This window comes from Trachypithecus francoisi, unplaced genomic scaffold, assembly GCF_009764315.1.
Source record: "Trachypithecus francoisi isolate TF-2019V2 unplaced genomic scaffold, Tfra_2.0 Lachesis_group15, whole genome shotgun sequence".
In the NCBI taxonomy this organism is placed as follows: domain Eukaryota; kingdom Metazoa; phylum Chordata; class Mammalia; order Primates; family Cercopithecidae; genus Trachypithecus; species Trachypithecus francoisi.
Window position 1 is genome coordinate 80,209,202 of NW_022681460.1, and position 26,227 is coordinate 80,235,428.

The 26,227-nt window shown below is 40.8% G+C and overlaps 1 protein-coding gene across 5 annotated transcripts in view; it reads left to right on the forward strand.

Moving 5' to 3' along the window:
* MAP3K5 (mitogen-activated protein kinase kinase kinase 5) overlaps positions 1-26,227 on the forward strand; it is a 254,408-nt gene that overhangs the window by 162,607 nt on the left and 65,574 nt on the right. For all 5 annotated transcript variants that reach the window (XM_033235351.1, XM_033235355.1, XM_033235354.1 and 2 more), the window contains 3 exons: positions 1,353-1,448; positions 3,623-3,704; positions 18,273-18,406. In XM_033235351.1, the coding sequence (XP_033091242.1) occupies positions 1,353-1,448; positions 3,623-3,704; positions 18,273-18,406 (312 nt within the window). The remainder of the gene's footprint in view (positions 1-1,352; positions 1,449-3,622; positions 3,705-18,272; positions 18,407-26,227) is intronic.

Here is a 26,227-nt window from a genome sequence, read left to right on the forward strand (position 1 = left end):
TAGCCCTATGTAACAGTTGTTGTGATTTATGACTTAGACATAGGCTGCTAGTATCTGACTATTGCTGGCTTATATGCTGAGAAACTTGAGTTGTAGTCTGTGACTTCAAAGAGAGCTCATTTTTCCTGGCCTCCTCCTCCATAAAGAAGAGATGACAAACTATGGAAGAAAATCCAACTAGGTCAGCAGCTTGCCTTGCGTCACCTCAGAACTTGCACAGCTCGAGTTAGTGGGCATTAACTGAGCACGAGCTGCGTGTCAAATGTTGAGTCCTGTTCTGCCAAAGATACAAAAATGACTAAGACATCAACTCCTCTCTTGAAGAACTCACAGCCCAGCAGGGAGAGGAACAGACGTTTAACAACTCATGACAATACAGTGTGAGAAGAGCAATGAAAGAAGTAAACTCAGAAACACAGGTGTAAGAGGAAGTCTTTCTGTTTAGGGCAGAAGTAGGGCAGGGAGAGAAGGGTAAGGTCTAAGCTGGGCCTTAAATCGTGAATAGAGTTTCTTTTAAAAGTAAAAGACGACATGCATTCCAAATGGAAGGAACAGCAGGCACAAAGGCATAAAATAAGGGTTGACAAACTATGCCCCATGGACTACATCTGGTCCCCCACCTGTCTTGTAAATAAAGTATTATTGGAACATAGCCATGTTCATTCATTTATGCATCCTCTTAGGCAGCTTTCATGCTTCAGCAGCAGAATTACATAGTTTGGCCTGCAAAACCTAAAGTATTTTACTATCTGGCCTGTTACAGAAAATGGTTGCCAATCTCTGGCATAAAACAGCATGGCCTAGTGGGCTGACTCAAAACTGTTTCATATTGCCATAAAGTCAGCCACTCACTGAGTCCTAACCGAGCGCACTTGTGCATTGCTTCACTCCTCTAAAATCTCTATTAACGAATGAGGTGCTTTTACTGCCTCCACAAATTGCCTGCCTAGCTTTGGAAACATTTCATTGTTCTACAGATTGCGTAGCACCAGAATCACTGAGGTCGGCCAGCCAGTTGATATTTCTGCTTTTCCTCCCAGCACACAGAATACTGTAGTAGGCAGGATGCCTTTCCCTGCTCTGTTGAAAGGATGTGTAGTTTACGTGTGCTTACAACACCCTAGAGCAGACCTCCTGTGCAGACATGAGGAGGAGGACACCTCTCAGAAGAGTAAATAATTTTAGTAGTGTGGTGCAGGAAATGTTACTTTTTAAAGTGCTATTTATAACTGCTTGTTATAAACAACATAGATATAAATGGGATTGAATTTAAAACTTATTTCTTTTTCATCATAGGACCATAGAAGAATTGGTAGTTCTCTGAATAATGCTTTTTTGTTTGTTTGTTTCAGTATTTCTAAATTTGAAGAAAGATGCTGCTTTCTTTATGTGCTCCACAATTCTGATGATTTCCAAATCTATTTCTGTACAGAACTTCATTGTAAAAAGTATGTATTAATCATTGTGTGTGAAAAAGATTCTTCTTACCTGATCATTATTTTCAACTAATGAGTGAACATGTACCTCCTGTGAAGAATTCTTGGCTATGTGGTTATATAAATATTTTATTTGGGCTAATATTTTATAATTATGTCATAAATTTAACAGATTTTGGGGGGGTTTCTTTAATAAGTCAAACTTTATCTTAGTCATAACTTATTTTCCCACAGATGAAACATTAACCAAGACTTATTGGTTAATTGTTAAATATTATAATGCATACTTTAAGTGCTCACTTACTGATATAAATCATCTCAGTATTATATACAATAGTACCTCTTTACCTTGGCTCATATTAGTTAGATTCACCTGGTCAGCTTTGAAAAAACATACATGGCCCCCACCTCAGACTAATTATATTGGACATTCTGGTGGGGGGAAGCCTGGGTTAAGAGCCAGTGATCTGATCTATGCCAATAAAAGAGATCATCCAAAAATCCATGGACTGCATTGTATGTTTGTGTTTTTCTCCATTGTATGTTTCTCTTGGGCTAATAATTAAATTCTTCTTACTTCTTTAGAACACTATGATTGACTGTGGGAAACTAGAGAAGTGAGTGATAATTTAGAAGCCAAAGTATAGGTGAAAGTTAGTTTGGACTCAGAATTTTGCTGGGGATTGTTCTTATTTAAATAATTACTATTTAACTTCATTATAAATGACTGATACGCTAGCTACAATATACAGTCGTTCATTTTTATCTTGGTGTAAAAAAGAAAAGTGTTTGTTGAATCCACAATTCTTGGCTCAAGCTTTATCTTTATTATCATAAAACATATGGTAAGGGAAAAAAAACACTTGGAAATAAGAAAATTCCTAGCTCTTGTATGGACTAATTCTCCACTTACACTTAAACTCTCAAGTCTGTTGACTTATTTCTATGATAATTACACCTAAGATTTATGAAGTTTACACTTAAACTCTCAAGTCTGTTGACTTATTTCTATGATAATTATAGCTAAGATTTATGAAGTGTGTGCCCCAGGACGAATATTTCAGTCTTCAAAGAAACCCCATTAGATGGGTAGTATTAATATCTGTATTGAAAAGAATAAAAAATGTAGTCCTGGGGAGTATAGCCTAAAATCATGTAGTCAATAAGCATAAAAATCTGGGGTTTGAACCAGGCACAGGAGACTTCAGAATGCAAGCTTCTGAAAATTACACTAGTGCTCCCATCCCACTGCTGAGTGTTATATTCTGCCTAGAGATGTTCATACTGAAAATTTTTACATGAGTGGCTGATGCAAATCCTTAACCCAGCTCTTAAATTGTGTCTGTAAGACCAGATTTTTTTTCTTTTGATCTTTCACTTTATTCTTCCTCTTGGTTGAACTAGCTTTTCTCTCTCACTCATTGTGCTGTTTAATCATCATGAGTGCATACTGTTATTCCAATCATGCTTGGGAATTTTTTTCTTGTCATGGACCTTCAAGAAATGTGTATAGAGATAGGAAGAGTGAGGAAGTTGACACCACATGAGAACTCCATCAATGGGGTCCAAGTTCCAAGACAGACTTTGTTCATCATCATGATCTCAATGACCAGAACAGTTCTTTATCCTAGTAGACACTCAGTGAGTATTTGTTGAATGAATAGATGGATGGGTGGGTAAGAAAGATTCTGAGTTGTGTTAGGGAAACTTTTCTTGTCACACCATAACCTGCTCTTCCCTTGGGGTGGCATTGCATAGCTTGACCTGCCTGTGGGATCATCAGCCCTTGTGCAGAGTGCTTCCCGGCTTTATGTCTGTGAACCATCAGCCTCCTCCCTGAACGGACTAGCCACAGCGATCAGGATGCCAATCTGTTTGTCACCGTAATCACTTTGCTTGTCTCTGAAATGGTCTCCAGAAAAAAAAAAACAACTTTCCAAGAAGAGTTCCTGAAGAAAAATGTATTTGAAGTGAGGCATTAGGTTAGAAATTTCTAGAAAATTCTACCAACCTGTATTTTCTTTTTGAAAAATTGTATTTTTCACATGATCGTGATAGTGTGTTATTGCCTGGTTCTAGAAAGTCTCTTAGCTCTTAGTTTTGGTTCTGAAGTCACTTTAAGATGTACTTGCTTATATTTACTATTGTTTGTGTTATGGATGCTAATGTGCTAACTTGTATTGTAGGTTTTTTGAGATGGTGAACACCATTACCGAAGAGAAGGGGAGAAGCACAGAGGAAGGAGACTGTGAAAGTGACTCGCTGGAGGTAATGACTTAGGTGTCCATCTACATTTAGAGTTCATTTTAAAACAAACTATTTGAAGCCTTACTGAGGCAGGAGGCAGGGTGTATGAAGGGTAGGAGACTATCTGTAAGCTTTCCTTTAATGTTAAAAACAACTTCTGGAATCCCTTTGGTAAAAAAGGGCTAAAAAGTTAACATTGGAGAATTTTTATTCCGCAGCACCAAGTGTTAGCATTTAACTTATCTGATAGCAAGTAACTATGCTTTATCTATGACAGTGTCAACGCATGGGCCACGGTGTCCTTACACATTTTCTATTCTCCTCTGAGATATGTGCAATTCAGACAAAGAAGATTCAGTGAAGATTCTGGTTGATAGCACCCTTGTGGCAGGCATTAATATGCTACCCAGAGAACCTGAAACCAGGGAAGATTAATGGAATTAAGAGAAGAGGGGATAACAGTGACTTCAAATGTTGTTCCTTTCAACTGGAATCCTTTTACTAATGTCTGATGGACACAGATCACTATGGATACCTACTTTTATATGGTTTTTATTTTTATTTTTGTAGAGACTTGCTTTCGTTATGTTGCCCAGACTGGTCTTGAATTCCTGGGCTCAAGCAGTCCTCCCACCTCAGCCTCCCAAAGCACTAGAATTACAGGCATGAGCCACTGCACCTCACTGCTGGATACCTACTTTTAGTTTGTGTCCATTTTCTCTGCCATGTCTGCTGTGTGAAGAGGAGCCTTCCTCCACTGCAGGGACCAATGCTAGAGTGTGTCAAGAATGCTGACTCTAGCATCTTCAGTGTCTGAAGGATGACACTTCTCCAGGCTTGACACATGGCCACCATTTTCTCCAAGCTCTTCCCAGTGTTTGACTTGGGAGAGAACTCTGAATCCAAGTATCTTAGTCCACTGGGCTGCTATAACAAAATACCATAAACAATATGGCTTATAAACAGCAGACATTTATTTTCTTATAGTTCTGGAGGCTGGGAAGTCCAAGATCAAGGTGCTGGTAGATTCAGTGTCTGGTGAGGGCCTGTTCTTCTTAGAAGGTGCCCTCTTGCTGTGTCCTTACATGATAGAAGAAGCTGACTAGCTCTCTGTGGTCTCTCTTACAAGGCCACTAATATTACTCTGCTCTGCCTTCAAGACCTAATCACCTCCCAAAGGCCTCACCTCCTAATAACCAGCACCTTGGGGTTATGATTTCAACATGGGAATTTGGAGAGGACACAAATACTCAGTTCGTACCTCCAAGCCATACTGAAAATTATATTTTTAATGTTAAAGTAAAATTGAAGAAACTGTCGCTCACCAGTCTAATTGGCATACTTATTTATTAGATCACATTGATAATGTCATCTCATAAACTAAAATTTTCATAAAAACACTGAATTAGTAAGGTAACAGTTGAGAAAAACTTTTAATATAATCAATGGTTTGTTTTTTGAGACCAGCTCTTGCTCTGTTGCCCAGGCTGGAGTTGGAGTGCGGTGGCACAATCATGGCTCATTGTATCCTCTTGACCTCCTGGGTTCAGCAATCCTCCCACTTCAGCCAGGGCATGCCACCACACCCAGCTAACTTTTTGTTGTTGTTTTTTTTTTGTTTTTTTTGGTGGAGATGGGAGTTCACTTTGTTGCCCAGGTTGGTCTTGAACTCCTGGGCTCAAGCAGTTCTCCCACTTCGGCCTCCCAAAGTGCTGGGATTATAGGGATAAGCACCACACCTGGCCTATAATAATAGCCAGTTGTTAACTCTGCCTGTAGTTAAGTTCTATGATTGTCTAGCAATTGTATAGCTTTAATATTTGGAGTTAAGCCTAAGGCCCTTTCATTAAAGTTGTTAAAAGATGACAGACCTAATTTGGAAAAAAAAAATTCCTATGCATTAGCTTGCTGTCTATAGAAGTAATAGATAATACTTCTTATTTTTGTATGTTTTATATTTTACAATTTTTTATTTCTTATTCAAGCGATTGTTAGGAATTAGCTTTCTTGACTCCTACTTCAGGGCTCGTTTGATTATACCTTGTTATCTCTGTTTCTGTGTTAAATTTTGCATCAGTTGATACACAGCAGTTTGCCAAGGTAAAACTTAAAGAAATTGAAAATGAAACGATTCTATCAATAATATAGAATCATGAAGGGGATGACTGGAAAATTCATAAAGTCTTCTGCAATGTTACAAATTTCTGGCTTTTTTTTTTCTTTTTTTAACCAGAGATAGCTATCCTTTGTTTCATACCCTCCTTTCAGGAATTAACTGCTTCTTACCCAAAATATGCATAGCCTAGCCAGGCTGTGGTAACCGTATTACACAAGGTTGGTCTTTATAACTGATTGAATCAACCGTTCGCAGGCTCTACTCTGGGAACTATTCTAAAAACCATATGCATAGCTTAACACAGCTTTAATTGCCTTAGAATTTAGCTAGCTGATTTTTCTAAGCCCCAGGTTTCTATAATGTAAAGGAAGAAAGGGGCGAAGACTTTTCAAAGAGCTAGCAGGTGGACCCAGTCCCAGATCTCCTATTCTGTATGCGGTAGTATATGGGGTGAGCTTTGTGAGAGACCCTCCCTAATTAGGCAATTCTGTGCAAGCACTGGGAAACACTCTCACCAACTGAAGAAGGAGGGAAATGCTAAGGTTTCTTCCTAGTAATATCCAGAGAGTTTTAGTCAGTCTGCTGACCTCACAAAACACAGCTTGTATCATATTGCTCTGATTCATCAAAGTGCTCCTAACAGCCTTTTCAAGCAAGTGCAAAGATTCTATTTTAACGTTAGAAAACATTCTGTCATGCCTGTAATCCCAGCACTTTGGGAGGCTGAGGCGGTTGGATCACGAAGTCAAGAGTTCGAGACCAGCCTGGCCAACATGACGAAACCCCGTCTCTACTAAAAATATGAAAAATTAGCTGGGCATGGTGGCAGGTGCTTGTAATCCCAGCTACTCAGGAGGCTGAGGCAGGAGAATCACTTGAACCCAGGAGGCAGAGGTTGCAGTGAGCCAAGATTGTGCCACTGCACTCCAGCCTGGGTGACAAGAGTAAAACTTCATCTCAATAAAAAAGAAAAGAAAACATTCTGAAGTCAGATGTGGTGGCTCATGCCTGTAATCCCAGCACATTAGGAGGCTAAGGTCGGTGGATCACTTGAGGCCAGGAGTTTGAGACCAGCCTGGCCAACATGGTGAAACCCTGTCTCTACTTAGCTGATCATGGTGGCGTGCACCTGTAGTTCCAGCTACTCAGGAGGCCAAGGCAAGAGAATCGCTTGAACCTGGAAAGCGGAGGTTGCAGTGAGCCGAGATCGCACCATGGCACTCCAGCCTGGGCTACAGAGTGAGACTTGGTCTCAAAAAAAAAAAGAAAACATTCTTACATTTCTATCCTTTGCATTTCATTAGATTAATGTAAAATTTCTGACCCAGAATGGCTTCTACAGTATTCCCAATGGACTTTAGAGCCTGTAGGAAGAATTCAAGCAGACTGGCTTCAAGAGTCTTGGCTTAGTTTGCCGTTGTGCCAGCTAGTGATATTGCTGATGTTTTTTGTGGGTGTTCTGTTAGCAAAACATGAATGCATGCATGTTTACAGGGATGCTCTCGACTGGAGGATGATGAGATCCATCATGGTTGTCCCTCTCCCTGAATGTCCTTTCGTAGCCAGGGCACCTTTCCAATATGAATTATTAAGCCTTAACATATATTTTTGCATAACTTATAACTCTCCATTATGTATTTAGTTACATTTCTTAGATGTTTTCAACATTCTTTATTAAAGTTATTTTATCAGCATCCTGCATATTTGATTTAAATGAATTCTTTAATTTCATTACCACAAACTGAACTCAAACTTCAGCCCATGAATAACAAACTAAAAATAATTCCTCCACTTCCAGTTCTTTACAGTGGAAACAAGAAGAATTACTTTAGAGATCGTCTTAACACAATAGTTAAGATTTGTATGCAGAACAATTATTTTCGGATGTTTACCTCAATTGAAGGTAGAATTAGAATTGTTTCAATACATGTGTCAATTATCCTTGAAGCCTTTGGCTACCTTGGCCCAGAACAAAATAAAAATGTTGGAAAGGTCAGGAAATGCTACTTCATGTTTTTAACTTCACTTAGGGTGTTGTCAGCAGTCAGCAAACAGTAACTATTAATGTGGTTCTATAAACTACAAATGTGAAACTAATTCCTAGAATTTGAAAGACTTCTTAGAAGCCCAAAGCAAGAACTGTTTTTCGTTCTGACTGGAACAATAAAGTTTATTTGAAGCAGTACAACTGTGGGAGGGATTCGGCTTCTTTCAGGTCACCAGCCCCTTCTTCCTTCTGATTCAAGCTGGATCTACTAAGAACTCCAGGCTGGGGTCAGGAGCCTTGGGCCCTGGTTCTGACTTTGCCAACAGTCAGTTTCATAACCCCAAAGTTCATACTCCTGCTGGGCTAAGATTACTTCATTCCTTAAGTTAGAGTTGAAAAGATGATTTTTTTTTTTGAGACAGTGTCTCGCTCTTCACCCAGGCTGGAGTGCAGTGGCATGATCTCGGCTCACTGCAACCTCCGCCACCTGGGTTCAAGCAGTTCTTCTAGCGCAGCCTCCTGAGTAGCTGGGATTACAGACGCCCACCATCATGCCTAGCTAATTTTTGTATTTTTAGTAGAGACACGGTTTTACCATGTTGGCCAGGCTGGTCTTGAACTTCTGACCTCAGGTGATCTACCCGCGTTGGCCTCCCAAAGTGGTGGGATTACAGGTGTAAGCCACCGCGCCAGGCCAAGAGCAAGAAGATCTTTAATGTCATTTCCTACCTCTAATTTAAAAAATAATATCCAAGATTGGTATAAATTGTACAAGGTTATTTCAAACATAATGCAATACCACTTCTCAGAGACGGACTTGTCTGTCTTTTAACAGAAAGAAAATCAGTTTCTTTTGATTCAAAGTTATGCTTTTTGACTCAAGGATCATGAACTCATAAGTAATTTAATATGTTATTATTATAATACATTTATATTGAAATCATCAAACAATTGATGAGAGTTAACCAGCCTTGGTCTCCATTGTTCTTCTTCCTGCCTTCCATGTCTTCATTAAGAGTAGAGGCATCTACCCAGTAACCCAAGCCAGTTTCCTGAGAAACCCCTCTCAATCCCCTCTTAATCCCTCATGCCTGTTCTTTCCTGCAGCCCCTTCATTTCATCTTCTTGGTCACTCCCCTGATCTCAGGTCTTCACCCTCTGTCATAGCTTAATGTGTCTCATGATTTGTCTCTGTTATCATCAGAGAAATCTCTCCTACAGATTTAATCCTGTGACTCCCCAAATTAAAAACCTTTGATGCTTCTTTTTGTTTTTTGATACAGAGTCGCATTCTGTTGCCCAGGCAGGAGTGCAGTGGTGCAATCTCGGCTCACTGCAATCTCCGCCTCCTGGGTTCAAGCAATTCTCCTGCCTCAGCCTCCGAAGTAGCTAGGACTACAGGCATGCACCACAATGCCCAGCTAATTTTTGTATTTTTAGTAGAGATGGAGTTTCACCATGTTGGCCAGGCTGGCTTTGAATCCTGACCTCAAGTGATCCGTCCACTTGGGCCTCCCAAAGTGCTGGGATTACAGTCACCACGCCCAGCTGATGCTCCTTTTTGTAGAAGGAGGTATTTGCACCATACAACATTCTCATCCTTCTGGCTGTAGCTTCCCCTTTGCTTTCCACCCTGTGGTCCAGCGGTGCCAACCTCCTTTCCACTTTCCAGGTGGCCATGCTTCTCCGACCTCTGGGCTTGACATGCAGATGCCCAACCTCACAAGCTTTTCTGCTCAGTCCCACTTAGTGACCAAAGCCTTATTTTTTCAGATCCAGGTCCTGTGTCCTTTTCTGTTTGAATCATTTCTCAACTCCCCATCTTACTTTTCTCTGTTCTCGTAGCATTTTGGCCCACTCCTCTGGCCTAGCTCTTCTCAATGCATTGTAATCTGGTAGCCAGCACTGGACTGGACTGTTAATGTCCCATGGCAGGATGGTGGCTTTATGCCCTTTTTAATCACATGAGCTCGCATGGTGCCAGGTGTCCAAGCAGAAGAGATTCAGTCTGAAGGGTTTGAAGCTGGGCAGTGACAAAACCAGAGTTGTTTTAATATTAGGTTGTAGCAATAATGGCAAAAACCACAATTACTTTTGTACCAACCTAGTATCTCAAACTGGGAGGATAGAGATATGGATGGGAAAAGGCCTCCCATCCATATGGACCTCTCTGCTTGAGCCCGAGAGGTCAAGGCTGCAGTGAGCTAGGATTGCGCCACTGCAGTCCGGCCTTGGTGACAGAGCCAGACCCTGTCTAAAACCAAAGAAAAAAAAAGTGACATTATTTTCGTTTGACTCAAATATCTGCAGGGTGATGAAAGACCTTACTGTTTTCTTTTCTGATGATTGGACTCATATACCTTAGTAATTATGGTTTAGAATTTATTTCAGTCAGTTTGGAATCATCATGTAGAAAACTTTTTTTAACATCCTATTTCGATTTTTGTACAGATATGAAACTGAATACCCAGTTACTTCCCTGACTGAGAAAATACATCACTTATAGTGTTGTATGATAGGAGTATCAGTTTGTTATTCATTCATTCATTCTGTTGGGAACAGGGAAAAACCTTTTTCTTCTGCCAGCTTATTATGTTCAATGGTCAGGGGCCTGCAAATTAACTGACAAAAGACAAGTTAACAGGAGAACAGACAAACTTTATTCTTTTGTTTTGTTTTGCTTTTCAAACAGAATCTCCCTCTGTCCCCCAGGCTGGAGTGCAGTGGTGCGATCTCGGCTCATTGCAGCCTCGATCTCTTGGGCTCAAGTGATCCTCTCACCTCAGCCTTCTGAGTAGCTGGGACTACAGGTGTGCACCACCACACCTGATTAATTTTTGTATTTTTTGTAGAGACAGGGTTTCACCATGTTGCCTAAGCTGGTCTTGAATTGCTGGCATCAAGCACTCTGCCTGCCTCAGTCTCCCAAAGTGCTGAGATTACAGACGTGGGCCACCGTGCCTAGCCAAAGTTTATTCATGTAGTCAATGCTAAGTCAATGAAAGAGACTTACACAAAGAATTGGCTCCCTAAACAGCTACAGTTGAGTGTTTATATATCATCTTAATAAGAAAGAGGGTTAGGACTTTAAGAAAGTGTATGGTGGGGAACTAATGAGAAACAACTGTGAGGAACAGAAAGTTTTGATAAGGTTTTGTTTATGCAACATCTCCTCTAGGTGCAAGTGGTCCATCTCTCCTCTTTGGTCATTAACCTCCTGGAGGTTATATTTTAGGAGGCATTGCTTATGTCTGCAAAATAAGTTTAGATCAGGTTTTTTTCTGCTGCTGCTGTTTTTCTGATGTTTTCAGCCTAAAATCATCTTCTTGCACATCAGTGGGTCCAAGTGGATCTCGCTAATGTACTCACATAGTTTTTGGACAGCTATTGAGTGGTAGGCATGATTCTATGTGCTGGAGAGACGGCAGAGAACAAAATGGAGAAAAATTCCTGCTCTCACTGAGCTTACATGCTCTCATCTAAGTCCTAATCGGGTTTAACTCTGCTTAGCTTCCAAGATCAGAAGAGATTGGACGCATTCAGGGTGGTGTGGCTGTAGACTGAGCTTACTTTCTAATGAGAGACGGACAATAAACACAAATAAGTAAAATACCATCTATAGTATGTTAGATGGTGATTGGGGTTAAGGAGAATAATAAACCAGGGAAGGGTTTAGGAAGTTACAGAGTAGCAGGGACGTGTAATTTTAGACAGGAAGGCCTGGGAGGCTTATTAAGAAGGTAAGATTTAGGCCGGGTGTGGTGGCTCACATCTGTAATCCCAGCACTTTGGGAGGCCGAGGCGGGTGGATCATTTACTGAAATACAAAAATTAGCTGGGCATGATGGCAAGAGCCTGTACTCCCAGCTACTCTGGAGGCTAAAGCAGAAGAATTGCTTGAACCCAGGCACTCCAGCCTGGGCGACAGAGTGAGACTCTAAATAAATAAATAAATAAATAAAGGTGAGATATGAATAAAGATCTAAGGGAGGAGAGATCCATCACACTAGATATTTGTACCTGCAGTGTTTTTGGCATTCTATTAATGTTATTAGTAGTTATTAATGTTTTGGCATTTACATATTAAGAAGGCCATACAGACTGAACATTAACAAAGCTGCCATTGGAGTCTTCGAAGTGATTACTCAGCTAACGTGGTTAAGCCCCCGCCGAAAGTGCATGGCTTTTTCTAAGGTGGTGGTTTCCCTCGAGAGTGCAAGGACTCAGTGAGTCACCACGTCGTCGTTTGGCCTTGTCAATGTTGTCTTTCTACACTGATTCTCTTCCCACTACCGGTTTAGATTGTTCTGGGCAGACAGCAATAAAGAGATGATTCTAGAAAAATTCTCATGATTGCCTCAGAATGAAATTCTTGTTTCCCTTAGCAACAACCTGATTTGCTAACCTATTACCATAGAAATAGAATGTAAAATATATAAGCAATGTAATATTACCTTTTATTTTTTAAAACCCTCCTTTCCCCGCCCCCCCACCACTTTTTTTTTTCTGTATTTGTCATTAATAGACCTTGCCTTTCTTGGTTTGAGGTCCAGGCGCTCTTCTACTATTTCTGGCCATTACATAGATAATTCTATATCCTTCTAGGCTGAACCAGTCTCTTGTGTCTTTTCAGCTTTCTTTCAAAACTACCATTTCAATTTCTATCTATATCTTGTCAGAATAGAAAGGGGAGATAGAAAAACAAAGCAGCAATTACCCACAGAGATGGTTTTACTTAAATCACACTGCTCTTTTTACAAGTCCTTTTCATTTTTACTATCACCATTTTGCTCAACAGGAGTCAGCTTCTATATCTAATACATAATCTTTAAAAAAAATAGTCTTCTGATGCCTTAGATTCTAGGGGAAATGAAAACTTTAGCAGCCTCATCGAGGTTTATGTATTCTTCACTCTTCTATATAAGCATACCTGTTGTAGAGTTGGACCTGGTGGTGTACACCTGAGTCCTAGCTATTTGGGAGGATCACTTGAGCCCAGGACTTTGAGTCCAGCTTAGGTAATATAGCAAGACTCCATCTCTTAAAAAAAAAAAAAAAAAGTGCTGAGGATGATGGCTCCCACCTATACTCCCAGCGCTTGGGAGGCCAAGGCAGGAGGATCAGTTGAGGCCAGGAGTTCAGGGCCAGCCTGGGCAACATAGCAAGACCACATCTCTACAAAAAATAGAAAAAATTAGCTGGACATAGTGGTGTACACCTGAAGTCCCAGCTGTTGAGAAGGCAGAAGTGGGAGGATTGCTTGAACCCAGGAGTTCAAGGCTGGCTGCAATGAGCTATGATGGCACCACTGCACTCCGGCCTAGGCAGCAGCAAAACATTCTTTAAAAAAAAAAAAAAAAAAAAGATTGTAAATATATCTATTGGAAAAATGCTTTCACCCAAGAATAAACCAATAATGATTCTAAATGTTTTGTTTTGGGATCTAGCTCTTTTTTTAAAAAGTGCTCATCACATTTTCCTATAACTTGATTAATTAATTAAACAAATAATTACTAAGTATCACTACAAGCGACATGCTAAAACTAGGGATAGAGTAATTAAAGATGAAGTCCCAATTCTCAAAGAGCTCAGTGTCCAGACGAGGATGACAGAGGCAGCCCTAAGATCTTGAAGGGCGTTGTCTTAGTCCATCCAGGCTGCTATAACAAAATGCCTTAGACTGGGTAATTTATACCCAACAGAAATGCATTGCTCACCGTTCCAGAGGCTGAGAAATCCAAGATCAAGGCACCAGCAGATTCAGTGTCTGGTGAGGGCCTCCTTTCTCTAGATGGTACCTTCTGTGGGTGTTCACATGGTTGAAGGCTCAACCGGGCTCCCTCAAGCCTCTTTTATAAGGGGACTAATCCCGTTCATGTGGGCTCTAGCCTCATGACCTAATCACCTTCTAAAGGGCCTAACTCTTAATACATTGAGAATCGGTTTCAACATACAGATTTTGAAGGTGCTGGAGAGGGGGGTACACAAACATTCAGACCATAGCAGGCATTTATGCTGTGCTAAGGAGTTCTGATTTCATCCAGAAAGTAAAAAACTGCCAATAAAATAGATGCAGTAGCACTGACATGGAAAGCTCACGTGGAACTTTGGACTTTGGAAAGTTCACTGTCAACTTAGTGCAGAATAAATTGGGGAATGGAGCAACATGGAGGAGAAAAGCCTTTGAACTTTGTTTTGCAGAGAAGTGCTTCTGTGCTACTTCTACAGAGATTCTGAGGTAATTGCAGTGAGATTAAGGAGGTAAAATGGATTTGTGAGATTTTAAGAAGAAAAATCTGAGAACAGTTGACAATAAATTTGAAATATGGAGTAAGAGAAGGAAAAAAGCAAAATTCTAAGAGGACAGTGGCTACCAGATGTCTGCTTGAAAAAGCAAATGGATGTTCAATCTATATTAACAATATACTGTAATATCTTTATAATACTGGTGTTTGGAAACAAGTAATGATCATCACCCTGTAAGCTCTTATTCTATGATAGGGTTTCCCTAGGGCATAGGTAGTGGAAAGGATACAAAATCTGGAATCTCACAAGCTGGTTTCAAACCACAACTCTGATATATTTTCACTGAACAAAAAAATCTGATCATTTGTAAATTGAAAGTAATCAGAAACCTACTATGATATTATGATAGTCAAGTGAGGTGGGTTATGGAAAGTTTTTTTTTTTTTTCCTTTAAAATTATAAAGCATTGTAGTATAAAATGGGGTGGTGGTACTAGATTCAGTGTATAGGTTTCTAATCCTTGAGAGGGCACATTGTCAAAGTTGAGCTTCTTTAGTGATGGTCCCTGCCCTACCTCCTGCTGACTAGGTCCCACTGGTAGAATTCCGGCGTGGCAGGCACAGCATTGCAAAAGTCTAGACCACAGGAATTGGGTGTGGAGACTTGGGCTCCTTCAGGTGGCATTGTTTGGATTATGCTTCCTGCCTCCTCACAGGAGCCCAGTTTTAACTCTGAGTTAGGGCATATTGCTAAATGATCCCTGCTGCCTGTTCCTTCACTCTGACCACCTACCTGATCATCTGCCCTGGACCAAGACAGTCTTCAGCTTTACGTTAGGCAGCCAGAACAGGGCTATTCTCTAATGTGCCACTGGATACTTGGCAATGGGTAAGTAGTCATCTCCCTTCCAGAGCTTGGCCTTTGTCCTGAGCCAGAGAAGAGTTCATGCTAAGGAGGCCAGTGCTCACTCCAGCCCTAGCATTGTATTAGACATAATTTTCCCCAGAAGACACCACCTGACCCCCTTCTATAAGGGCTTGGAAACCTGTTGGAAACAAATAACCTGGAGCTGTTAGGAACATGCTCCACCCCAGCCCCATCCTCTCGAGTCATGCATGTGTACCCAAGAGTTTGCAGAGTGATCTGATGAGCTCCCTTTGTAGGTAATGTGCCCTTTTATGATCTTTTTGTCTTTCATATTTTGTAGTTGCCCTATATCATATCTGAGTGAATTTGTTTTTATTTTTCCTATTTAGGGCTGAATTTCTGGAAGTTGTATTCAATTTTCTTTCAAGTCTGGCCTTTTTTAGAAGAGCTCATCTTCTCATTTTTAAATATTTTATGTCTTTATGTTAAACGTACATATTCTATAACTATATTCTATCATTTCTGACTTAATAAAGTCTTGAGGATTGGGATTTGTCATATATGTTTTCACTGATGTTGAATTGTTTCCTTACATAATTTATATTTTTTGGATTGTGAATTCAACTTTAGTGGTGCATTATCAGTAAGAATTCTGCATAGCAAACTTCAAGGGGTCTACCATTAAAATGTTTTTCCTTTGTTTCTGCCAGGCACTCCAGGGATATCCCAGGCTCAGGAGCAATTATGAGTATTACAATAAGTGTTCATTTGAAGTTCAAACAGCCAGGATCAGCTATGGTTGAAAGTGTTTAGAGAAGACCTATTTTTGCTCCTCCAGAGCTCAGTCTTGAGACAAACCAGCTTTCTTTTGGTTTCACAGTGTAGTGGGCTGACTTTTCTAATCTACCCTTTCATCAGGGGCCTGGTTTTGTGTGTTTCTGCTGTTTGTCTGGCATAGGCACTAGGCCATACTTCCTATCACCTCCTGGGCATTAAAACCCAAGCCCCACATGAGAGATCAGCAAACAGTAGCCCTAGGATCAAGTCCAGCTCACTGTGAATCTTGGTAAATAAAGCCTTATTGGAACATAAGCATGTCCATTTGTTTATGTATCAGCTGGGCTGCTTTCACATCACAATGGCAGGATTGAGTAGTTGCTACAAAGACTATATGGCTCTCAAAGCTAAAACATTCACTACCTGACCTTTTACCAAAAAACGAGCATGAACTCCTGCCCTAGATTAATGAAACTGAAAATCCTGCCTTCATCCCTACCTTTTGGGCTTCAGGAGTTCTTGTGATTACCTGCTAGTATTCCTTTCCTCTTCATTTCTAGCTTCTGCAGTCACCTTTACTCTTTAGTAAGCCCAGCTAGACATTTAAAAGTATATCTGCTTTATTTTACCTATGTGTTTTTAGCAGGAAGCTTCTCAGGTATCTGGTCTACCATCTTGCCAAATCCAGAGCCTCTCTTCTACTGTGTTGGTAGCAATATGTTATTCTTTTTCTGTTTCCTTGACTTGACCATTAAATTTATTCATGTTAAATTTTTATTTTCTAATGGATTTTTAAAATAACATGACATTTTTCATCTACCTAACTCCATATCTATGGAATTTGGTAAATAATGCTTTTCTTCTCATATAAAAAATGATTGTGTAATTCCCATGGTCATTTCCTTTTTAACCCATTGGTTATTTTAAAGTAAAGTAAAATGTACTTTTGGCTGTCTTATTTTTAGTATTCTGTGCTCAGAGATCATGGTCTTTATGATATCAGTTCTTTGGAATTTGTTGAAATTTTTCTTTGTTGTCTAATATGTGATCAATTATATATTTTTCATATATGCATGAAAGGAATCTGTATCTGGGTGCAGAGCTCTCTCTGTAGATGTTATATCAGACTTGTTTACTGTGCCATTAGATTCTCTATTTTAAAATCTGTGTGCCAGATATATTCCTTTCTAAAAGAGTTCTGTTAAAATCTATTGTGGTTGATATTTGTGTATTTTTCTCTGAAATTGTATCAACTCTGCTTTATATATTTCAAGGCTATGTTGTTAAAGAGCATAAAAACTCGTGATCATTGCCGTCTTCTTAGATTACTCATCAGTATTAACGTTAAGTTTGTTGACTTATACATGTTAGAAATAATTTTTTTTTTCCTTTGAGATGGAGTCTCGCTCTGTTGCCCAGGCTGGAGTGCAGTGTTGCCATCTCAGCTCACTGCAACCTCCATCTCCCAGGTTCAACCAATTCTCCTGCCTCAGCCTCCTGAGTAGCTGGGATTACAGGCATACAGCATTGCACCCGGCTAATTTTTGTATTTTCAGTAGAGATGGGGTTTTGCCATGTTGTCTAGGCTGGTCTCAAACTCCTGACCTCAGGTGATGCACCTGCCTCAGCCTCCCAAAGTGCTAGAATGACAGGCATGAGCCACTGCACCTGGCCAGAAATATTTTTTTTTAATGGCCAACTCAGACCCTGCTGTGAGTTGAATCTAACTATGGACTGCCAGTTTTAAACTCCAGCAAAATGTAGACTGTGTGAAAAGCTTGTTCTAATGTTCTTTCCCAGGGGCCTGTAGTTTTGTGCTGGGTTTCTACAGGGACATGCCTTGATCATGTGATGGCCCTAAATCCTTTAGTTCAGTCCAACACAAAGGATGTGGCTTTGGGGTGATGCCTCCAGATCTGAGGAGGTCTCTACTGAATCCTTTCTGTAAATCCAGTTTTCCATATTTGGCTGACACACTTGACAGTTTGCAGTTTAGAGATATAGATATTTCCTTTCTACATCAGAGATAAACATTTTCCTCTATTTTTCATTTAAAAAAATGTTTCTGGGTCTTGGAGCGTGGGGGGTGGGGTGAAGTAAAATAATCCTGACTTTATCATTGGCAGCTGGTAAGATGTCAAAATTTTCTTCTTACCCAAAGCCTTTCAGTGGTTTTATTCCCCTGGCAGTGTGAAATGCTTTAACAGCATCAAAAGCTGAATAACAAAAGGATGATTTATTAGATGTGATAGACACTGATAGATGTTCATTCTAGTTTTGCAGTTTCATTGATCTCCAGAATCAATGAAAAACAGGACTGAGTGGGTAAAAGAATCCACATGGCTTTTGGAGAAGCACTTCTATGAAGTTAACTATGTAATCCCCACTGTATTTGTAACAGTTGTAAAAACATAAACACAATATCTTGTTTATGTTGGGAGCATTTATTTGTTCATCCTTGAAGCTGCTTCTTAGAACTTTGGCCTGTTAATGCCATCTGATAAGATAAGGAATAATGCTCTTGGAAAAAAATCGATGTTTGAACTGTAGAATGAACTAATGTTTCAATCTTTTCTCCCTGTTTTTCCTTTTGTAGTATGACTATGAATATGATGAAAATGGTGACAGAGTTGTTTTAGGAAAAGGCACTTACGGGATAGTCTACGCAGGTCGGGACTTGAGCAACCAAGTCAGAATTGCTATTAAGGAAATCCCAGAGAGAGACAGCAGGTACAGTAATTGTGGCTACTAAAAGCTGTTCTATAGTACTTTGGGTTGTTCATCGTATTTTAGAAAATATTGATGATATTCTAATGAATGAAACTCTGAAAACTTCATTGAGTCAATTAGCTCCTTCTGAGGTTTAGCTGCTGCATCATTCAATGTTTGAAGTTCCAGACTGGTGGGGAAGAACGGGGCTTTCAGAGACTACAAAAGAGAATGGCCCTGTGTGTGCTGGGCTCAGGTTGTCTTGGATAAAGGTGGATGTATTATATGAATAGATGGGGAATAAGCACTATCAGAAATGGTTTAGGTTGGAACCAGTTCTAGGTTCCAATCGGGCATGTGAGGAGCTTGGAAATTGTCATTCTATCTTAACAAGTGGAAAGCTGAACAGACTGAAATCAATGGCTCTTGTTGGATTTGTCAGTGAAGTTGCAAGGCAGGCAGCTGCCCCTGAAACTGGAGAGACTGGCGAAGTGAGAGACTCATAACTTACTGAGCAGAAATCCATGATCAGAAACCTCTGTGGGAACCAGTGCGGGGGTAGGAAAACTGAACTGTAACTAACAAATCTCTAGAGGGCCACTGTGAAGTCTGAGTGAAAAACTCCAGCGGGACCCAGTCACTGGGGGCTGGGGGTGAGGGTCACACTTTCATGAGTTTTGGAGCTTTACCAGGTCCTCACAGAGACCTGAAATTAGAAAAATCCCATTGTGCTTCTGGTAGCAAGAAAGGAAAAGTCACCATTTTAAAATACACTAGAGCATTCTGTTCTTAACAAGGTCTGTCCACAAGAGACTCTATTTTACCAGAGCCTCACCAAACTGGGGGAAGGGGAGTACCAAATTTAGCCCAACTCTAGCTATCCTGTCTCATCTAAGGGGGCTAAAGCTAAGAAGCACTTGTAAAATTCACAGCCCAGGGGCACAGACTCACTAAAAGACTGAGACCTAATCATAGACTTACAGAACTCTTCTCCTGCCTGACTGCTTCCCACCATACCACTAAAGGCCTATTTACTGTAGTACTTTCACCTAGGACATCATGTCCACCTTTCTATAGAAAACTATAAGGCATACTGAAAGACAAAAAACACAGTTTAAGCAACATAGCAAGCGTCAGAACCTGAACCAGATATGGCGGGATATTGGAGTTATCAGATTGTGAATCGTATTCACACGCTTAGGGCTCTCATGGAAAAGTAGAGATTGTGCAGGAGCAGATGGTAATGTAAGCTCAGAGATGGAAATCCTAGGAATAATTTTCAAAAATGCTGGAGATAAAAACAGTAATAGAAGTGAAGAATGGCTTTGATGGCGTGGTAGTAGACTGGACACAGTTAAAGAATCTCTGAGTTTGGGAATGTATCAGTAGAAACTTTCAAAATTAAAGAAGCAAAGAGAAAAAAGACAAAAAAACCTGGGACAATATCCAAGAACTGTGTGACAACTGCAAAATGTATAATATATACATTTTTGCCATTAAAAGTAATGGCAAAAACTGCGGTTATTTTTGCACCAACCTATACTTGAAGAAATGAGTTGAACCTCGCGTTGTGAGGCCTTGTGAAAGATGGAATCTTTTTTAGAAACAAAAATGTTGTTCAGGAAACTGAAGCGCTCTGGTGATAGGATTATCTGTTGCTCACTGCTCTTGTGCTCTGCCTTATGGTTTATTTCTCCAACTAATAATTCTGTCTTCTCTCAACCTTACGATTTCTGCTGCCTTAGGGCTTCCCTTCCATCTCTCTGTAAGGCAGTGCTCCTATAATTAGTGAAACACAGTTGTAGTGTATGATACACAGTTGTGTGTGTTGTATATTCAAAGTCTGAAAGAGAGAGAATTTGATTATTTAATAGATGGTTATTATTATCCATATTTAGCCAGGCTTTAATGCTGGGCTACATCATGGGCTGATTCTGGCTGCCCTTGAGTCCACGTTCTGTGGCCGTGGTCATAGGCCACGTGACCAGCCTTCCTTAGGAAGGACCCACCCCTGAGCTCCCCAGGTTACCTGTCTACCCCACATCTTCAATTACAGATCTCAGAGGCGTCTCAAGGTTAACATGACCAAAACTGAACCTGGATTTTTTTCCTTTTTTAACTTTTATTTTAGAATCGGGGTACATGTGCAGGTTTGTTACAAAAGAATATTGTGTGTTGCTTAGGTCTGGAGTATAAATGAATCCATCAAATATACCTAGGTAGTCAGTATATTACCCAATCGCGAACCCAGATTTTATTTTTATTTACTTCCTTTTTTTAAGACAGAGACTCACTCTGTCATTCAGGCGGGAGTGCGGTGGCCCCATCTCAGCTCACTGCAACCTCCATCTCCCAGGTTCAAGCAATTCTCATGCTTCAGCCTCCCAAGTAGCTGGGATTACAGGCCTGTGCCACTGTGCCCAGCTAATTTTTGTGTTTTTAGTAGAGATGGAGTTTCACTATGTTGGCCAGGCTGGTCTCGAACTCCTGCCTCAAGTGATCTGCCCACCTCAGCCTCCCAAAGTGCTGGGATTACAGGCGTGAGCCGCTGCGCCCAGCCGTGAACCCGATTTTTATTTTTTTTTTTTTTTTTTTTTTTTTTTTTTTGAGATGGAGTCTCGCTCTGTCACCCAGGCTGGAGTGCAGTGGCGCGATCTCGGCTCACTGCAAGCTCCGCCTCCCGGGTTTATGCCATTCTCCTGCCTCAGCCTCCGAGTAGCTGGGACTACAGGCGCCCACCATCTCGCCCGGCTAATTTTTTTTTTGTATTTTTTAGTAGAGACGGGGTTTCACCGTGTTAGCCAGGATGGTCTCGATCTCTGACCTCGTGATCCACCCGTCTCGGCCTCCCAAAGTGCTGGGATTACAGGCTTGAGCCACCGCGCCCGGCCTGAACCCGATTTTTATTCCCAAATGTACTCTCCCTAAAGTACTCCTTGTGTCATCAGTTACTGTCTCCCCATCCATCCAGCTGCTCAGGCTAACCTCCAGGATTCATTTGGATTCCTCTCTTTGTCTTGCACTCCACATCTACTCCATCAGTAGGTTGTACTGTTTGTTGTATCAGCCTCTGCAATATATTCTGCATCTCTCTACTCTTTCCGATCACCACACCTGCACCTCTAATCTAAGCCTTCAGGCCTCTCGCCCGGACTCCCTTCTAGTCTCAGCAATCACCTCGTAATTGGTCTCTGCTTTCATTCTTTCCTCCACTCCTAGTCCATCCTTCTTTGAGGAGTCACAGAGGTCTTTCTGAAGTTAAAATCAAATCATGCAGTGATAATGATGTGTCAGTGAAGGTCCATCAGTTGTAACAAATGGACTACTCTGCTGGGGAATGTTGATAATGGGGGAGACTGTGCATGTTTGGGAACCAGGAGTGTGTGGGAAATCTCTGTACCTCCCTCTCAAATTTTTCTGTGAACTTACAAACTGCTCTAAAAAATAACATCTATTTTTAAAAATCACATCATGTCACTACTGCCTAAAACCCTTCAGTGGATTCTTATTGCAACTAGCATGAAACCCAGAACCCTTACTTTGAATCACAAGGCCACAGGCGATCTGCTTCCTCTGTGGCCTCACCTCCACTCCAGCTACACTGGTGTCTCTCTATTGGGCATACCAAGATCAACCCAGACCTTGGCAGGATTGCCTCATTTTCATCATTTAAGCGTTAATTCAAATGTCAAGCCCTCAGAGAGGTCTTCTCTGACGACCCCAAACTGAAAAAGACACCCCCTCCCATGCAAGCACTGTGCCTGATCCCAGCTCTTTATCCTTAGTGCCTGACTTTCACGCTGCCTCCAGGCTCCATATGTCATTCCAGAAGGAAAAGGAAAACAGAGCTTCCCAGAACTGCCCAGTATACTTTCCCCTCTGTTGCACTCGCCCAAAATGCCTACCCCTACCTACAAGGAACTAGGAACTCCGGCTTTTTAGCCAGCCATTTGTTTCTCCAAACAAAATCATAGAAAGAGGGAGGAATAGATATTAGGTAAGCAAACAGCTGTTGCTGCCTGCCGCATGTGTAGTTTCATTCAATTTCATATTTGTTTGGTGTTGTTCCAGCATTTCCTCTTAGTTCATTCATGAGACATGATTATGGATTCTTATGAAACAGTAGTGGAAATTACTCATTAAATACCTAGGTAATATATATAAAGTTGTCATCTTAAAATTTTTCTTTTAGTCCTACAGGTTCTTAAGGATCATATATATAGATAGTATAGATTTGAAACAATATGAAATTTAACGAGGTCATCGCTATCAAATTGCTGCAGCCAAATTCACTAACCTTTAGCCACAGCTCCTCTCTTTTCCCCTCCTGATGGATTTAGGTGGACACTTGGAAGAAACTCACTTTTAAAATCATCCTGTAGTTTAAGTTTATTCAAATGCTGCTATACACACACAAAGCACACCAATACCAACAAGATGTTTCAGCTCCTGTTCTGTAACAATGCAGTTGGTATATGTGATTTGTGCATGACAAGCCCTTACCTTGAACAGCTGGTGCAGGGCATCTTCTTATTAACAATATAAAGAGATTGCTGACAAGTCTATTATTGTGAAGATACAGCAGCCAAAGTTGTTTCTATCCATGTGACCTGGAGGGGTGTGGATGTTCTGTTGAAAAAGATAGCAGTTACAGTTACAAAGGATAATTACAAAAGTAGTGTGATGTGAATAATGCATGATACAACCTCTGTACACTAAACTACCATCTGTAAAGAAGGATCAGAGCAACGGAAACAATTTCCCCTCTGTTTCCTTCATGTTCTAAAACCACTTTGTTAGAGAATCAAAGTGGTTGTAAGAGAGAAGAGGTAGATTTAGTATGCTCTCATCATCTACCCCCAACTAGTTGTTAATCTCAGGTTGGCTTTGTCTTCTGATATTCTACATATCCTGAACTGGTTATTTTTATTTTATTTTATTTGTTTTATTTTTGAGATGGAGTTTCGTTCTGTCGCCCAGGCTGGGGTGCAGTGGTGTAATCTCAGCTCACTGCAACCTCTGCCTCCTAGGTTCAAGTGATTCTTCTGCCTCAGCCTCCCAAGTAACTGGGATTACAGGCACCCACCACTACGCCCAGCTAATTTTTATATTTTTAGTAGAGACAGGGTTTCACCATGTGGACAGGCTGGTCTTGAACTCCTGACCTCAAGTGATCTGCCCACCTTGGCCTCCCAAAGTGCTGGGATTACAGGAGTGAACCACTGCACCCTGCCATGGACTGGTTATTTCTATGACATTTTTCACTCAGCTGTATATGAGAGACAACAGGGGAGCTTTTAAAAATACTGATGCTCAAGCTCTACTTCCAAAAATCCTAGGGTGGTCCTGGAAATTAGAAGCCCTTTAGGAAATGTAAATATCCAGTTAATGTTGGCAACCACTGGTCTAGATGGTTAGCAGTGGGGATTTGACTCAAAGGGAGTGTCTGGAGATACCTATGGATTAATAGTTTTGTCAAAACCAAATATATAAGTATCTCTGATTATCTAGGCCATTTCTTCTTTCCCTTGTTACAGGTAATTGAGAAGAAATGTGATTTTCTTATAATTCTCATAGACAAGACTAATTTGTTGATGTGAACAAATTATAATTCCATCCTTGTTTAATGCTTGGCACTTACACTTAGTGAAAATGCTGGGTGTTTGTAATATTTTCTATATTGGAGAAGAGTACTTGTCCTTAGCTAGGTTAAGGATTCTGACCATTATTGCAAATTTTGACCTATCTTCTTAGTTTAAGTAATAAGGTAAGGATATTGCTTCTCCAGGATCTTAAGTTTAAGCATTGATGTTTTGATTTTCAGTAGAGAATCAGAAGGTGGGAGCCTTATGATTAATAATTAACTGAGGGCCCAGTATGGTGGTGCATGCCTGTAATCTCAGCACTTTGGGAGGCTAAGGCTGGCAGATCACTTGAACTCAGGAGTTTGAGATTAGCCTGGGCCACATGGTGAAACAAAAAATACAAATATTAGCTGGGCATGGTGGTGCACACCTGTAGTCACAGCTACTCAGGAGGCTGAAATGGGAGCATTGCTTGAGCCTGGGAGGCTGAGGGTGCAGTGAGCTGTAATCGTGCCACTGCATTCCAGCCTGGGTGACAGAGAGAGACCCTGTCTTAAATAATCATCATCATCATCATCATCATCATCTGAGTTAGTGGTTGTTTCAGATTTTTCTTTATCTCTTAAGTCTGTAGAATACAGAGGCACAGTATTTGCCACTAATCCATATCAATAGCAGTTGTGAGCCAGGTTTGTTGACTCACACCTGTAATCCCAGCCCTTTGGGAGGCTGATGTGGGCAGATCACCTGTGGTCAGGAGTTCGAGACTAGCCTGGCCAACATGTTGAAACTCCATTTCTACTAAAAATGCTAAAATTAGCCAGGTGTGGTGGCAGGTGCCTGTAATCCCAGCTACTTGGGAGGCTGAGGCAGGAGAATCGCTTGAACTTGCGAGGCAGAGGTCGCAGTGAGCCGAGATCGTGCCATTGCATCCCAGCCTGGGCGACAAGAGCGAAACTCCATCTCCAAAAAAAAAAAAAAGAGCAGGTATGAACTAACATCAAAGTGTTTTAACCCTCATGGAAGAAGCAACTTGTAAATACCCTTATAGTAGACAGTCATTACCTAAATACCTTATTGGTAACACTGTATATTGGTATTTCTGGTGTTATCTCACTCAAGCAATTATCAAAATGTTGTTGCTATCTCTAACTGGTATAATATTAAAGTGCTCATTTTAATACCTGCCCTTCATAGTTCCTAAAGCAATTCTAAAGAAAAAAAGAATAATCAATCCAAAATGCAAGTATTTGGTTGTTTTTATTGCTGTTGGCTGCTTTCTGGAAACATTACACAGATAATAAAAATTAATTTAAATTAAGTAAATTTAAATTTTTATAAACTAATTGCTTTAGCTATATCACTTACTCTAAAAAGCTTATTGAAAATAGCATTCTTCAATATTAACCAATGGATTTGTCAGTGTAAGATCTAAGGATTTCCTACATGGAGGACTGAAGCAAATGTGAGACATCAGGTTTGCACTAATGTGAATGATTAGTGTATTTCACACCGGTAGCCTCCATTATAGGAGATATATATATTCGATTTAGATTGTATATATATATATAGAGAGAGAGAGAGAGAGGAATTCCTTTGAGTCTGTATTTATTGTTGCTGACACCCTACAATATTTAGCTTCTTAAGTAAAATTTGCGGCTACAGATTTGGACTGAGCTCCTGCACTGGGCTCCAACAGACCAGCCTGTGGAACCATGCTAGGATTCCACATCACCAAACCAAAACTAAGCAGTTTACTTGTAAGATCTGGCCTTCTGAAAAATCAGGAGAGAGATGATAGCCAAATTCTCAAACAGGCCAATTTTCAAAAAACAAAAACAAAACAGAGTCACAGGGGCTGATCAAAAGGCACCCAGCCAACCTGAGCTGGCATGATAAGGAAGTCCCCTCTGCTTTTTTTTTTTTTTTTTTGAGACGGAGTCTCACTCTGTTGCCCAGGCTGGAGTGCAGTGGCCAGACCTCAGCTCACTGCAAGCTCCGCCTCCCGGGTTCACGCCATTCTCCTGCCTCAGCCTCCCGAGTAGCTGGGACTACAGGGGCCCGCCACCTCGCCTGGCTAGGTTTTTGTATTTTTTTTTTTAGTAGAGACGGGGTTTCACCGTATTAGCCAGGATGGTGTCGATCTCCTGACCTCGTGATCCACCCGTCTCGGCCTCCCAAAGTGCTGGGATTACAGGCTTGAGCCACCGTGCCCGGCAGTCCCCTCTGCTTTAACCCCTGCAAGGGAAGTAACCTG